The sequence below is a fragment of the Mastomys coucha genome, unplaced genomic scaffold (assembly GCF_008632895.1).
Source record: "Mastomys coucha isolate ucsf_1 unplaced genomic scaffold, UCSF_Mcou_1 pScaffold18, whole genome shotgun sequence".
Lineage (NCBI taxonomy): Eukaryota > Metazoa > Chordata > Mammalia > Rodentia > Muridae > Mastomys > Mastomys coucha.
In genome coordinates, this window is record NW_022196900.1 from 3000725 (window position 1) to 3015241 (window position 14517).

At 43.1% G+C, this 14517-nt stretch overlaps 1 protein-coding gene and 1 long non-coding RNA gene across 2 annotated transcripts in view; one reads left to right on the forward strand and one right to left on the reverse strand.

Annotated features, from left to right (window-relative positions):
- Ube2r2 (ubiquitin conjugating enzyme E2 R2) overlaps positions 1-14491 on the forward strand; it is a 60767-nt gene extending 46276 nt beyond the window's left edge. Inside the window, exons 3-5 of the mRNA XM_031377072.1 lie at positions 6967-7064; positions 12691-12825; positions 14196-14491. Coding sequence (XP_031232932.1) covers positions 6967-7064; positions 12691-12825; positions 14196-14415 — 453 coding nt within the window. The 3' untranslated portion in view covers positions 14416-14491. The remainder of the gene's footprint in view (positions 1-6966; positions 7065-12690; positions 12826-14195) is intronic.
- On the reverse strand, positions 11880-14254 carry LOC116095835. Its single transcript, XR_004120733.1, has 3 exons — positions 13937-14254; positions 13385-13554; positions 11880-12166 (listed from the first exon to the last, which is right to left on the reverse strand). It is a non-coding gene; the product is annotated as an uncharacterized LOC116095835 (long non-coding RNA).
- Positions 14492-14517: the final 26 nt, after the last annotated feature.

Below are 14517 nucleotides of genomic sequence, written 5' to 3' on the forward strand. Positions count from 1 at the left end.
CCACCACTACCACCACCACCACCACCACCTCCATCACCATCACCACCACCATCACCATCATCACCACCACCTCCATCACCACCATCACCACCACCCAGCAAACACTCGTTTTTTTATGTGCATACTGGGGATTGAATTTAGTTTTCATGATTTTACAGCTAGTGCTTTACCAGCTGAGCTCCTATTAAAAGATAACTTTAAGAGGACAAGAGTATTTGGCAGTCTGACCCATAAGTAATCTCCTGTCAAAGTCAATCTGTCTGTGTCTCTGTCTATCTGTCTCTCTCCGTTTCTACAAACATTGGCAAGATGCCATAAAAGAAATGAGACCTAAAGGGCCAAAACAACATCAAGAGAGAAGTAAAGTATGAGACTATTGTTACCAAGAGAGTTTGGTACCACCACAGTGAAGAATTGAGAACATCTATACTTCCCAGAGTTTTTGGCCTGGAGTCCACACTAGCCAGCCTCTAACACACAACCAACCTTCCTTTGTTTCCCAAGGATTGGACTTGTTGGCAGGTACTATGATACGCAGTTAGGACACCACACTCATTGAGTGGTGTCCTTGCTATGAATCCTGTAGTGATAACCCATCACAAATATGGATGAAGTTTATTCGGCTGGCAGCTTCTGGATCACCATCCATAGAAGGAAGCCAAGACAGGGACTGGTCTATGCAGAGGCCATGGAGAAAGTCTGCTTTCTGGCTTGTATCTCAAGGTTTTAGCCCGCTTTTTTATACAACTAAGGGCCACATGTGCCCAGGGGTGATACCATCCCAAGCCAACATCCATATCAGTGAGTAGTCAAGGTGATGCTCCAAAACCTAGTCCACAGAGCAGTTTGGCTTCACCTGTGCCAAGTTGACATAAAAATTAGCACAAGTGGGAAGTAACAGTCTCATTAGTAGTAGCATTTCCATGAACCGATAGATAGATAGATAGATAGATAGATAGATAGATAGATAGATAGATAGATAAAAAAAATTCAAAAACTGCTCAGAAATAAACTCTAGAGGCAGAGGCAAGAGGATTCCTGCATTTGAGGCCAGCTCAGTCTGTAAAGCCCTTTAAGGAATTTCAAAAACTTAGTAATAAGAGGATTAACCTAATTGAAAAATAGCCAAAGTTAGCCACAAATGTCTACTCAGGCTGAGGTAGGAGGATTACCAAAGCCCTGGCGTTGGAGGCCAGACTGGACAACAACCTGTTTGAAAATATAAGGAGAACCTGACAATTAATGAACTGAAATACACATCAGACCCACAGTGAGACTTCACACCAACATAGAAGAGCTGCATCTGAGTAACAGAAAACAAGAACTGGTAAGGCTGAGAAGAGTGGAAATGCCACATGTGCAGGTAACTCACAGAAAAACACATGTGCTCTTAGAAAAAGCTAAGTGCAGGCCTCCTGTCTAACCCCACAATTCCAGTCGAAGAGGAAAGAAGCAAATACTCAGTGTAGGCAAGCATACAAGTGTAGACACAGCACTGCTCAGACCAGTGTCCCCACAGGAACCAGTGCACAGACTCAGCACATCTGTGCACCTGCTGCCAAGTAGAGACAACTCGGAAACTTACACTTGAGTGGAAGAAGTCAGAGGAAGGGCTGCTGATTTGTATTAAAAGGTCCAGGTATTCAGCAGAAAAGCAAGATGGTAGTCATGGAAGCCTGGGGAGGTAAAGGATGGAGGAAACCCCCAAGCATAGTACTTCAAACTGGTGTGATAGAACTTGAGACTTCTAGAAGTGTTAATTGCATAGTATTGTGAGTGTACAAGAACCACTGTCATGTGTTTTTTTGTGGTGTTGAGGCACATTAATACTGAGTTCTACTTCTAGCCCAGCATCTTCTCACCCTTTCCTGACATCCTTTTTGCTTGAATTTATTTGAAACAGTTTACTGTAGTGATGACAGACAGGTGTATATCTCACTGTGTGAACTAGGCTAGCATGAACTTAGAGCCAGTCACCTGCTTCTGCCTTTCAAATGCTGGGATTACAAATGTGTGCCACCATTTCCAACCCAGTTACTCTAGCCAGCCATGGTGACATAGGCCTTTAATTCCAGCACTCAGCAGGCAGAGATGGATGGATCTCAATGAGTTCAAGTCCAGCCTAGTGCATATAGAGCTCCATGCTAACAAAGGCTACATGACAAGACCAAAGCTTAATTTAGTAAGTGAAATTTCATCTAAAAATTTTAAAAGGATATGGTCTTGCTACTACAAAAGTAGTTTTGTGGCTGGGGTGGTGATACACCCCAGCATTAATCCCAGCATTAGGGAAGCAGAGGCAGGTGGATTTCTGTGAGTTTGAGGATAGCCTGGTCTACCAATGGAGTCCAGGACTACCAGGACTCTTACACACAGAAATCCTGTCTTAGAAAAAAAACTAACAAATCAACCAAAGAGTAGATTTGTGAGTTTGAGGACAGAAAGAGACCTTGTCTCAAAAAACAAAACAAAACAACAACAACAAAACACCAAAAAAGTATTTCTTAACTGTACACAATGGGTTTCACACATTTCATACATGGATCTAATTTTATCACACTCCCTTCCTACTCCCCCTTATCCACTGTTGTTCTCTGATTCTTCTCTTCCCAGCTGGTCCTTGTTCTGCTCTGCTACTGCTGTTTTGTCGTTGTGGTGAATGGGTTACATATTGTTGCTTACAAGTGCCTGGGCACCTTCCTAGTGGTGCCAGTCTTTTCCTCCCTAGCAACCATTAACTATAAAACCTCCAGGAAGGGCGGGGCTTATTGAGCTTCCACTCTTTCAGTGACAGGATATTGGCAGGTAATCTCCTGTAGGGCTTCTCAGGTGTTCATAGCTGCTGTGAGTTCAAGAGTGCACTGCCACGTCATGTACAGAAGTCACTTGAGGAGGGCGATGGAGATGCCCTGTTTGTGACTGAAGGGTCACTTCTCACTTGCCCCCTGCACTTTGACTACTTATGAGCCTTTGCAAGTTAACCTTTGTCCACTGCCAAAAGGAGTTTTCTGACCAAAGCCGACCACAGCACCAGTCTGAGGGCCTAACTATAGTTATGGGGAGGCAGCTTGACAGGCAGGTCCTCTTAATCAAGCAGCATAGCAGCTTCCTCATGAGAACTGCCTCAGCCTCAGGCTTCTGACCAGGTACAGAGGTGGTCTGCTTGTTTGCTTGCTTCCTTGTTTATAATTTCTAGAGCTGGAGAGACCTTCAGCAGTTAAGAACATGTACTGCTCTTCCCGATGACCTGGATTCAATTCCCAGTACCCACACAGTACCTCATACCCAGCTCTATATAATTTTACACCCTTTTATAGCCTCTGTGGGCACTGCACACATGTAGTAAACTGATGTTTATGAAGACAGAACATATAAAAATAAAATGAAATTTAAAAATTCTTTAACTCTGTGTGTGTGTGTGTGTGTGTTTATATATATATGAACATGTGTGAGGGTCTACAAAAGACAATGATATCAGATCCACTGGAGCTACAGGTGCTTGTGAGTTACATGATGTGGGTGCTGGGAACAGGGTCCTATGTCAAAGCCATATCTCCATATTATTTTATTTTTTAAAGATTTGATTGCTGGGCACTGGGGGTGGGGACTGTGAGAGGAAGCCTGTAAAGTCGAGCTGAGCTTGAAGCCCCAGGGACCCAAAGGGACAATAGGAGCTTTGCCCGCTCCCAGTTTCAGGTCCCTGTCACACTGCCCTGTCCCCTATAGAGAGAAATGTAACTATCAGTCACATAGGGCAGTGCCCCAAGCTCTCCACATGCAGATGAGGCATCCCTAACATCTCAGACCGAGCCAATAGGAAGCACCTGCTGTTAAACCTCAACCCACCCCAGAACTGTGTATAAGATCCTATCCAGAGGAATAAGGGTGTGTGAGAGTTACTCCATTGTCTGAGAGACTGCCTGGGAAGAGAACGCTCTCCCAAAGTTTTTGCCAGTAGAAGCTCCTCTGCACGTTACTCAGTAGCCAGCCCTCCGCTGTCTTGGCTCAGTTTGACTCGGCTTGTCCAAGTGCTGGGCAAGAGGGGAGAAGGAGGGGGTCAGGTCAGCAGTGGCCAAGCTGGTCCACAGTGTGTGGGGTGCCCTTGATGGGGAAGGCACAGTCTAGTGTGTGTGTGGTGCCCTTGATGGGGAAGACCCAGCCCACTGTGTGTGAAGTGCCCTTGAATGGTAGAAAGCAGGCTGAGCAAGCCATGAGGAACAGACCAGTTAAGTAGCACCCTCCATGGCCTCTGCACCAGCTCCTGCTTCCTTTGGGCTCCTGTTCTGACTTCTTGCAATGATGAACAGTGATAAGGAAGTATAAGTAAATAAGCCTTGCCAAGTTGCTTTTGGTCATGGTGTTTTATCACAGCAATAGTAACACTGGCTAAGATTTATATAGACATGTACTTTTTTTTAATCTTTTTTTAAAAATATTTATTTATTTATTTTATGTATTAGAGTACACTGTCACTGTCTTCAGACATACCAGAAGAGGGCATCAGATCCCATTATAGGTGGTTGTGAGCCACCATGTGGTTGCCGGGAGTTGAACTCAGGACGTCTAAAAGAGCAGTCAGTGCTCTTAACCACTGAGCCATCTCTTCAGCCTGACATGCACATTTAAAAAAGAAAAAAAAGCAAAACATTTTTTTTCCTCTCATACAATGCAGTTCCTCCTCCCGGTACATACGTATAATTTAAGAAATTCAAACAAAAACCTTACATGTTAAGATGATTTGCACTAAGGAGATGCCTCAGTAAAGTGATTATTTTGCAAACGTGAGAATCTGAGCTCCTGTCCCCAGGACTCCTGTAAAAATCCAAGTATCTATCATGCAGCACACATCTGTAATTCCAGAGCTGTGTAGGCAGAGGCAGGAGGATCCCTGCTGATTTCTAGTTAAACAGTGTAGTTGACTATCTCGGTGCTCAAAAAATAAGGTAGAGAGCAGTTGGGGAAATGACATGATAGTGACTACCAACTCCCTCACACAGGCTCACTCATATATTCGCACACACGTACAAATGAGTGTTTTAATTTTTTGAGACAAGGTTTCTCTGTGAAGCCCTGGTTGTCCTGAAACTCCCTCAGTAGAACAGGCTGGCCTGAGACTCAGAGATACCACCTGCTGCTGCTTCCCAAGTGCTAGGATAAAAAGCTCATGCTACTACTGCCTTGTCATCTGTATATGTTTTAAATTTGAGTTATATATAATAACTTTATACTTTATATATGTGTGTGTGTATATATATATACACACACACACATACATCAGTTCAAAAATTTTAACTCATGGGGGCTGGAGAGATGGCTCAGCAGTTAAGAGCACAGACTGCTCTTCCGAAGGTCCTGAGTTCAAATCCCAGCAAGCACATGGTGGCTCACAACCATCCATAATGAGATCTGACGCCCTTTTCTGTTGTGTCTGAAGACAGCTACAGTGTGCTTATTTATAATAATAAATAAATCTTTGGGCCTGAGCAAGTAGGGACTGAGCAGGCGGGGTTGACCAGAGTGAGCAGGGTTGACTGGAGTGAGCCGAGGTCCTAAATTCCCAATAATCACATGAAGGCTCACAACCATCTGTACAGCTGTACTGTACTCATATACATTAAATAAATAAATAAATCTTAAAAAAAAAAAACAGGAAAAAGTTAGGTAGGGGGAGAAAAGAAACAAATGACTCTATTTTACTTAACCTATTATATTCTATTGAGTATATGTATATTTATATACCTCCCTGTGGCCTGTGTGTTTGAATCTGAATGTACTTGTTAGATTAGATCTTACAATATTTATGCATTATGTAAAGTATAATGACCACAGCAATTAGTTTGTAACCATGTATTTAGAAGTTATCATGCTTGTTTGTTTTTTTCTGTTTTAGAAAGAATGGTGCTACAGATAGGACATGCCTTTCAGAGACGAGCCCATATGCTTTGTTTTGTTTGATGAATAGCCCTAGGTGGCCTGGAACTCAATATGTATATAGACCAAGGCTGTCTCAAACTTGGAGTGACCTCCTGCCTCCTGCCTCTTGTTTCCTTTTTTCTTTCTTTTTTTTTTTTTAAAGATTTAATTATTGTTATAAATGTGTACACTGTAGCTGTCTTCAGACCACCAGAAGAGGGTGTCAGATCTCATTATGGATGGTTGTGAGCCACCATGTGGTTGCTGGGATTTGAACTCATGACCTTTAGAAGAGCAGTTGGTGCTCTTCCCCACTGAGCCATCCATCTCTCCAGCCCCATGCCTCTTGTTTACTTGAGTGCTTACGTGTGCCACCATACCTGGTCTAAGTAAAAGTTTATATTTAATTCTTCTTCAACTTAGAATTTGAACATGGAAAATTTTTGTTTGTTTGTTTGTTTTCGAGACAGGGTTTCTCTGTGTAGCCCTGGCTGTCCTGGAACTCACTCTGTAGACCAGGCTGGCCTCGAACTCAGTAATCCTCCTGCCTCTGCCTCCCAAGTACTGGGATTAAAGGAGTGCTCCACCACCATCCAGGGAACATGGAGAATTTTTAATAAAAAATTTATTGTTAAAAATTGTTCAAAAGTTTTTCAACAAAAAAGGATGTACCTAATTTTATCACATTTTCAGTTTTTGTTTCTTTTTTCTTAAAGTTAGGTTCTTACTATGTAGCCCTAGTTCATGTGAGATTTGCTGTATAGCCTATGCTTGCTTCAAACTCATAACCAAGCGCTGGGGTTAAAGGCGTATATCATCATTCCTGGCTCTGCGTGTGTGTCTGTCTGTCTGTGTGTGTCTGTGCACGCATGTGCACATGCACGCACACATTCTCCTTTGTTTTGAGACCTGGCATGACTCTGGCCCAGCTGGGCCTCATACTTGCGCTCCTTTTGCCTCAGCCTGAGTATTGGGGTTGTAGATGTGTGTGGTCACACCTTGCTTATATCAGTTTCTTACATATTTACTGAATATTGTATTATTGTCTTGTAGAATGGAGATGTATGCATTTCAATTCTTCATCCGCCTGTAGATGACCCACAGAGTGGAGAACTGCCCTCTGAGAGGTGGAATCCTACTCAGAACGTTAGGTAAGGTGTTAAATATCAAATGACATTTACTGTGTTGTGGTTGCTTTCATTTACCCTTTGGTTAGTTGGTTGGTTCAATTTTTTGTTTGTTTGTTTGTTTGTTTGTTTGAGACTTGGTTTCTCTGTGTAGTCCTGGCTATCCTGGAACTTGATTTGTGGACCAGGCTGGCTTCAAACTCAAAGAGATCCCCACCTATCTCTTCCTCCTTAAAGCTGGGATTAAAAGTATGCGCTACCACTAACTTGGCTATTTTTTGAGACCAACCTCAAATTCCTGGGCTCAAGTAAAACTTTTTACCTCAACCTCCCAAATACACAGAGAGTACAGAAACCTGCTCTTTGAATCTTCTTTTGGTTGTGTGTGGTGCATCTCATTCTGTTTGAGCCTGTGAACAGAATCTTTCCTATGATAGCTTTTGCTCTGGCTAGACCATGAGGGTGTGTTGGAAGGGTTTTGAAGTGAAAGTGTGTCCTGGAGATCAGTGGGCTAAGGAATGCCACAAAATTCACACCATGTAACAGACCTCACACAACAGAGTTATTGGAGGGTTGGGAGATGAGTGGGAATAAGAGAGAGAGCAGGCTATGATGGCTTGGGCTTATAGGAGAGTATGGTGGCATAGGCATAGGGAGAATATGTAACAGTGCTGACAGTGGACACATGGCATTGGACCTGATTCTGGAGTGTGGGTGGTTCTTGGCTGACTGACATACATCTGCATCATTTTGGAGTGTTGGCTTCCTGAGCAATGATGGTTGGGACTCTGATTTTTTCCTCTTACGCTAAAATTTAGTCTTCATTAGATCTCTTAACTTTTGTGTTTACATTGTTTAATTTTTATTCTATCTATCTATCTATCTATCTATCTATCTATCTATCTATCTATCTATCTATCTATCTATCTAGTCTATAGATAGATGTGGGGGTGGCATGTATGTCCTATACCTCAGGTGTTGAGGTCAGAAATCAGAACTATGGAAATCAGCTCTCTCTTTCCATCATGTGGATTCCAAGAATCCAGTTTTGTTCATCAGGTAGCAAGCTCCTTTTTTGCTCACCAAACTTGCCACCACCCCTTGGGTGGTTCTGAGGAACTTAGGCATACCCTACTAGTTATGGTTTTGATGAAGTAACAAACTTTTTAGACAGTGTGGTGGCACACACCTTTAACACCCCCCACCTCCCCCACCCCCAGTGCTCTGGAAGCAGATGCAGTTGGATCTTGTTGAGTTTGAGGTCTTCTTGGTCTACATAATACATGTGTAGCCAGCGCTACACAGTAAGATCAGGGTCTTTCTACATAGCTCTGGCTATCCTAGAACTTACTATGTAGACCAGGCTGGCCTTTTGTGCATTTAACCAGGGAATTCTTGTTTTTGCATTATGTCCTAGGAATACATCAACAATAACAGTTGCAGCACTGCTCAGCAGGAACTGTTAAAATGACACAGTTGCTGGAGCAGCCTAAAGAGAAACTGTAATATGTCAGCCATTTAAACTACTATATTTTGCCATGTGTTGCCCCATTCTCCCAGTTAAAACTGGATTCTTTCCCTGGTGTCCTCTTTAAATATCTTTTTCATGTTGAAATATATAATGAGGACAGTTTAACTGGGCTATCGTTATTACTGTCTGCCTTTTCAAAGAATCCCTTCTAATTAGCAGAGTCAGTATAGAATATATGCTAATGTCAGTGATAGTAGCACCACGTAGAGTTTACTTCTGGCAAAGGAACCAGGTTATGCTAAACTTACAAATCCCATCTACAAGTTCCTGTGTTAAGTCAGGTTTTTAAGTGCGGGTTGGTGAGATGGCTCAGCGGTTAAGAGCACTGACTGCTCTTATTCTTCATGAGTTCAAATCCCAGCAACCACATGGTGGCTCACAATCATCCATAATGAGAAACAAATAAAAAACCTATGGGCTGGTCGAGTGGGAGTGGGGTGGGGGCAGGGGCAGGGGCAGAGCAAGAGGGAGAAGGGAAGGGGGAAAAAAAGAATGAGCGCTTCCTTTTTGGAAAAAGACTATTCAAGGGGTGGGTGGGTATATGTAGACTGGGGAGGGAAATAAAGGCCAGGCTGTTTTATATTTATTTGTTTAATTCACTCATTTGTTTATATATGTGTATGTATGTTTATATGAATATGTATGTGTGTGTATATTCCTTGGTGTCTCTGTGTGAGAGTGGCTCTCCCTCTAGCTCAGGCACCTACTTCAGTGTGCTGAGATTAGACACCTGTACCCCCCTCTGCATCTGCTTTGTGGCTTACCCAGCTGATTGCTAAAAAACAGTTTTTTTAAAACAAGTTTATTTGATTTTTAATTATGCATTTGTGTATCTGTCTGTGGGTATGTACATGTGACCAAAAAGACCAGAGGCTTAAGATCTTTAGGAGCTGGAGTTAAGCAGCTGTTGGAGCAGCCTGATGTGGGATGTGCGTGGTGGGGGCTACATACCAAACTCTGGTCCTCTAGAAGAACAGTATATGCTTTTACCAATGAGTCATCTCTCTAGCCCCAAAACATATTTAAGAATTTCTTTTTGTAATTTATTTATTCACACATGCACATATGCATGCACACACATACACACACACACACACACACACACACACACACTCCTCTCTGTCTCTCCTCAGAAAAGACCAGGCCTCCTCCCAAGGACATCAGGTGAACATGAATAACAAGCTACAAGAAGACTAGGCACAAACTCTCATACCAAACCAGCAGGAGGACCATGGTCCTAAGAGCAGGCAAAAGAGTCAGAATTCCCTAATTCCACTGTTAGGAGACAGACCGAGCTATACAACCATAACATATACCAGAGAACCTAGCACAGACACGCAGGTTCTCTAATTGTCACTTCAGTCTATGAGAATCTATGAGGCCCGCTTAGTTGACTCTATGGGCCATGTTCCCCTGGTGTCCTTGAGCCCTCTGGCTCCCATAGTTTCTTCTCCCCACTTCCATGGGGTTCCAGAGGGGAGAAACCTGATGGAGACTTCCAGTGTGGGCTCACTCTCCACTTAGTATTTGGCTGTGAGTCTCCACATCACTCCCGCTCAGCTGGCAAGGAGCCTCTTTGATGACAGTGAGTCATCAAAGAGGTGAGGCACCAGTCTCTGAGGATATGAGGATGTCTTTAGGAATCATTTAATTGTTTTTGTTTTGTTTTCCTATCATAGGTCTCTGGGCTGTCCAGGCAGTGTCAGCCATGGGGTGGGCCTCAAAGACCAGTCTTTGGTTGGCCACTCCCACAAGTTCTGTGCCACCTTTTCCCCAGCACATCTGCAGGAAGAACAAATTGTAGGTTGAAGGTTTTGTGGCTGGGTTGGTGTCCCAGGCCCACCACTGGAAGCCTTGGTTCAGGCTCCATAGCTTCCATTACTAGGAATCCTCGATAGGATCACTCTCATAGATTATTTCAGGGACTTTCCACTAGACTAGGTTTCCACAGCATTCCTAAATGCTGTCCAGTTCCAGCAATCTCTTGTGTACTCTCTTCTTCTATATACTCCCTACCCCTACCCTGATCTCTCTATCTCCTTCCTCACCTGCAAAACATGTTGTATTTTTTTCCCTCCCAGGGAGATCCATTCATCCTCTCTGGAGCCCAGCTTGTTACTTAGCCTCTCTGGGTCTGTGGATTGTAGCGTTTCCCTTTACTTTGTAGCTCACAGCCACTTATAGATGAGTACATTCCATGTTTGTCTTTCTGGGTCTGGGTTATCTCACTCAGGATGATCTTTTCTTGTTCCATTTATTTGCCTGCAAATTTCATGATGCCATTTTCTTAACAGCTGAGTAATACTCCATTGTGTAAATGTATCACATGTTTTTTATCCATTCCTCAGTTCATGGACATCTAGGGTATTTCCAGTTTCTGGCTATTATGCATAAAGCTACTATGAACATAGTTGAGCAAGTGTCCTTGTGGTAGGATGAGCCCCAAGAGTGGCATAGCTGGGTCTTGAGGTAGAGGATCTGCCATATTGATTTCCAAAGTGTTGTACAAGTTTGTGTTCCCACCAGCAATAGAGGAGTGTCTCCTTGCTCCACATCCTTGCCAGCATAAGCTGTCACTTGTGTTTTTTATCTTAACCATTCTGACAGATATAAGATAGAATCTTAGGGTCATTTTGATTTGCGTTTCCCTGATGGCTAAGGATGTTGGAACATTTCTTTAAGTGCTTCTTAGCCATTTGGAATTCTTCCATTGAGAATTCTGTTTACACCTGTAATTCCATAATTGGATAATATGTTTTTTTTGTTTTTTTGTTTTTTTTTTGTTTTTTGGTTTTGGTTTTTCAAGACAGGGTTTCTCTGTGTAGCCTTGGCTGTCCTGGAACTCACTCCGTAGACCAGGCTGGCCTCAAACTCAGAAATCCACCTGCCTCTGCTTCCTAAGTGCTGGGATTAAAGGCGTGCACCACCTGGTTTGTTGATACCTAGTGTCTTGAGTTCTCTATATATTTTGGATATTGACCCTATGTTGGATGTGGAGTTAGTGAAAAATCTTTTCTATTCTGTAGACTGCCATTTTGTCCTATTGAGAGTGTCCTTTATCTTTTAGAAGCTTTTTAGTTTCATGAGGTCCCATTTATTAATTGTTGATCTCAATACCTGCACTATTTATGTTCTGTTCAGGAAGATGTCTCCTGAGCCACCGTGTCCAAGGCTATTCCCATTTTGTCTTCTGTCAGGTTCAGAGTATCTAGCTTTATGTTGAGGTCTTTGATCCACTTAGACTTTTGAGTTTCGTACAGCGTGATAGATATGGATCTATTTGCATTCTTATACATGTAGACATTCAGTTAGAGCAGCACCATTTTATTTCTGAGTTTGTCTTTGTTGGATGGGTATTTTGTTTCTTGGTTTCTGTTACTCATGGCCTGTGTTGAGCTAGGGGAGGTCTCCACCAGAGTTTGGGGCTGGAGTTCTCTAGCCTCTGATCCAGCATGGCGGCTCTGCCTGACTTGGCCTAAGACACAGTTAAAAGGAGAGGAGGAGAAGGATTGGGGAGAGTCAGTGTGGTCACACAGAGAGTGCTTATGCGCGGGTGGCCTGCCCGGAGTTCTGGCGGCTGAAGTGGCTTCTGGTCCTAAAAAAAAAAACGACATTTACGGGGCTGGAGAGATTGCTTAGAGGTTAAAAGTACCAACTACTCTTCCAGAGGTCATGAGTTCAATTCCCAGCACCCACATGGTGGCTCCCGACCATCTGTAATGGGATCTGATGCCCTCTTCTGGTGTGTCTGAAGAGAGCAACAGTGTACTCACATAATTAAATAAATGAATCTTAAAAAAAAAAAAACATTTACTGTTGTGGCCTGTAAGTGGAGGTATAAAGCACTTTTGTGGGGTGTTTTCCTTCTGTCTGTTTCATCTCAGTGATCAAACTCAGATTACCAAGCTTGCTGGCAAGCACCTCTACCTGCTGGGCCATCTCACTGGCCCTGAAAACAGAATTGCATAATCCATTTTTCATAGTAAGTCATGTTATGACCTCAAATTTGTATCAGAAATATTTTAAGGGAGAAAAACTTAAAAACTGCTTGATTTCTTAAAACTTATACTTTTGGACATTATGGATGTGGATTTTAACAGTGCATTCTCTCCTTCTCAGGACTATCCTGTTAAGTGTAATCTCACTGCTTAATGAGCCCAACACCTTTTCTCCAGCCAATGTGGATGCTTCAGTCATGTTCAGGAAATGGAGGGACAGCAAAGGAAAAGATAAGGAATATGCTGAAATCATTAGGTAAGGCAGACCATGTGTATTCTGGAACTAAGGGATTAAATTCAAACTTCAATAATCTGTTTACTTTAAAACAATTTCTCAATTATATTTATGGAGTAACATAATGAATTTAGCTATTGAAAGAGAACCCAAAACCAAAACAAAACACAATAAAAAATAAAGAGAACTCACTGGGCAGGATTGCAGACATTTTGGGTTTGTTTTGGTTGTTTGTCTTTTGTATGTGGGGTGTGGGGTGCAGTTTAAACCAGGCTAGCCTTGAACATAGAGATCCAGCCTCTGCCTCCCAAGTACTAGGATTACAGCGTACATCCCTATTCCCTGCTTGATTTCAGTGGTTAGCCGCTGAGGTGAATGATTCATATAGAGGAGTAAAGGTATAGTTAGTGTAAACTGTGAAGACCTATGGAAGCTACAAGCCTATCAGTGTGTAAGGCCTGGCGGCAAACTGAAGCTTCAGGAAAGTGGTGTTCTTATGTTTTCAGTTTCTCCAATCTCATGCCTCCCCATTCTCAATGGCTTTGGTTTTTGTACTTTGGCAAGAAAGTTTTTCACTTACACAGGCAACATTTTGTTGCAGAGCCGTTATCTGCCAGCCAGCACAGGATAATGGAAAAGCCTGAGTAAGACAGGGCACATTGTGATGGGAGCCAGGCAGTAGGTGTGAGTAGGATTGTATGCAAGGTGTGGCTTTGCTGGAAGCTCCTGCCTGGCATTCTGCTCCGTCACCTCAAAAAAAAAAAAAAAATGACATTTGGTGACCTGGGGAACCCAGCAGATGACAGGAGAGAATTGGACAGAGTAATTAGTTTCATGTATTCAAGGCACTAAAAAGATGGTAGGCCTATAGCTCAGTTGTACAATGTTTGCTTCCCAGCACCCCAGCAAACCTGAACTCACACTTAAAAAGCATTCAGAACCCATGTCTAAAGCCAGTAGTACATATGCATCTGTAATCCCCCAACCCTTAGCAAGAGATGGGAGGCAAAAGACAGAACTTTCAAATGCTTTGGGGCTAGCTAAGCTGATTTCTGCAGCAGCAAACAAGAGAGAGCTTGCCTCAAACAGGGCTGAAGTGTTAGGGCAGAGACCCTCCGTGACACCAAGGTACCTGATGGTTGAGAGCTGTGGTATGATGCAGGGTTATCTGTTCTATATGGAGTGTGAAACATGAGTCACAGGGAATCTGATTATGCTGTCATAATACTGTCTTCAAAACAGCGCCTTAACCCAAGTGTGATGGCTTTCCCTAATAATCCCAGCACTAAGGAAACGAAGGTCTGGAGGATTCTAGAGGTGAAACCATGTGGGTTAGTGTGAGAAACCCTCAAAACAGACCGCTCTAAATCGTTCCTGTGTTCTCTGTCCAGGAAACAGGTCTCAGCCACTAAGGCTGAAGCAGAAAAGGATGGAGTGAAGGTCCCCACAACCCTGGCAGAGTACTGCATCAAAACTAAAGTGCCTTCCAATGACAACAGCTCAGATTTGCTTTATGACGACTTGTATGATGACGACATTGATGATGAAGATGAGGAGGAAGAAGATGCCGACTGTTATGATGATGATGATTCTGGAAATGAGGAGTCGTGACATGTTCCTTCAGTGCCCCTGTACTGCCCTGAAGTCTCAGGCCAAAGGGAGGGGAGCAAGTGGGGATCTACAGTGGCCACTCAGCAAAAACTTACTCCTGGG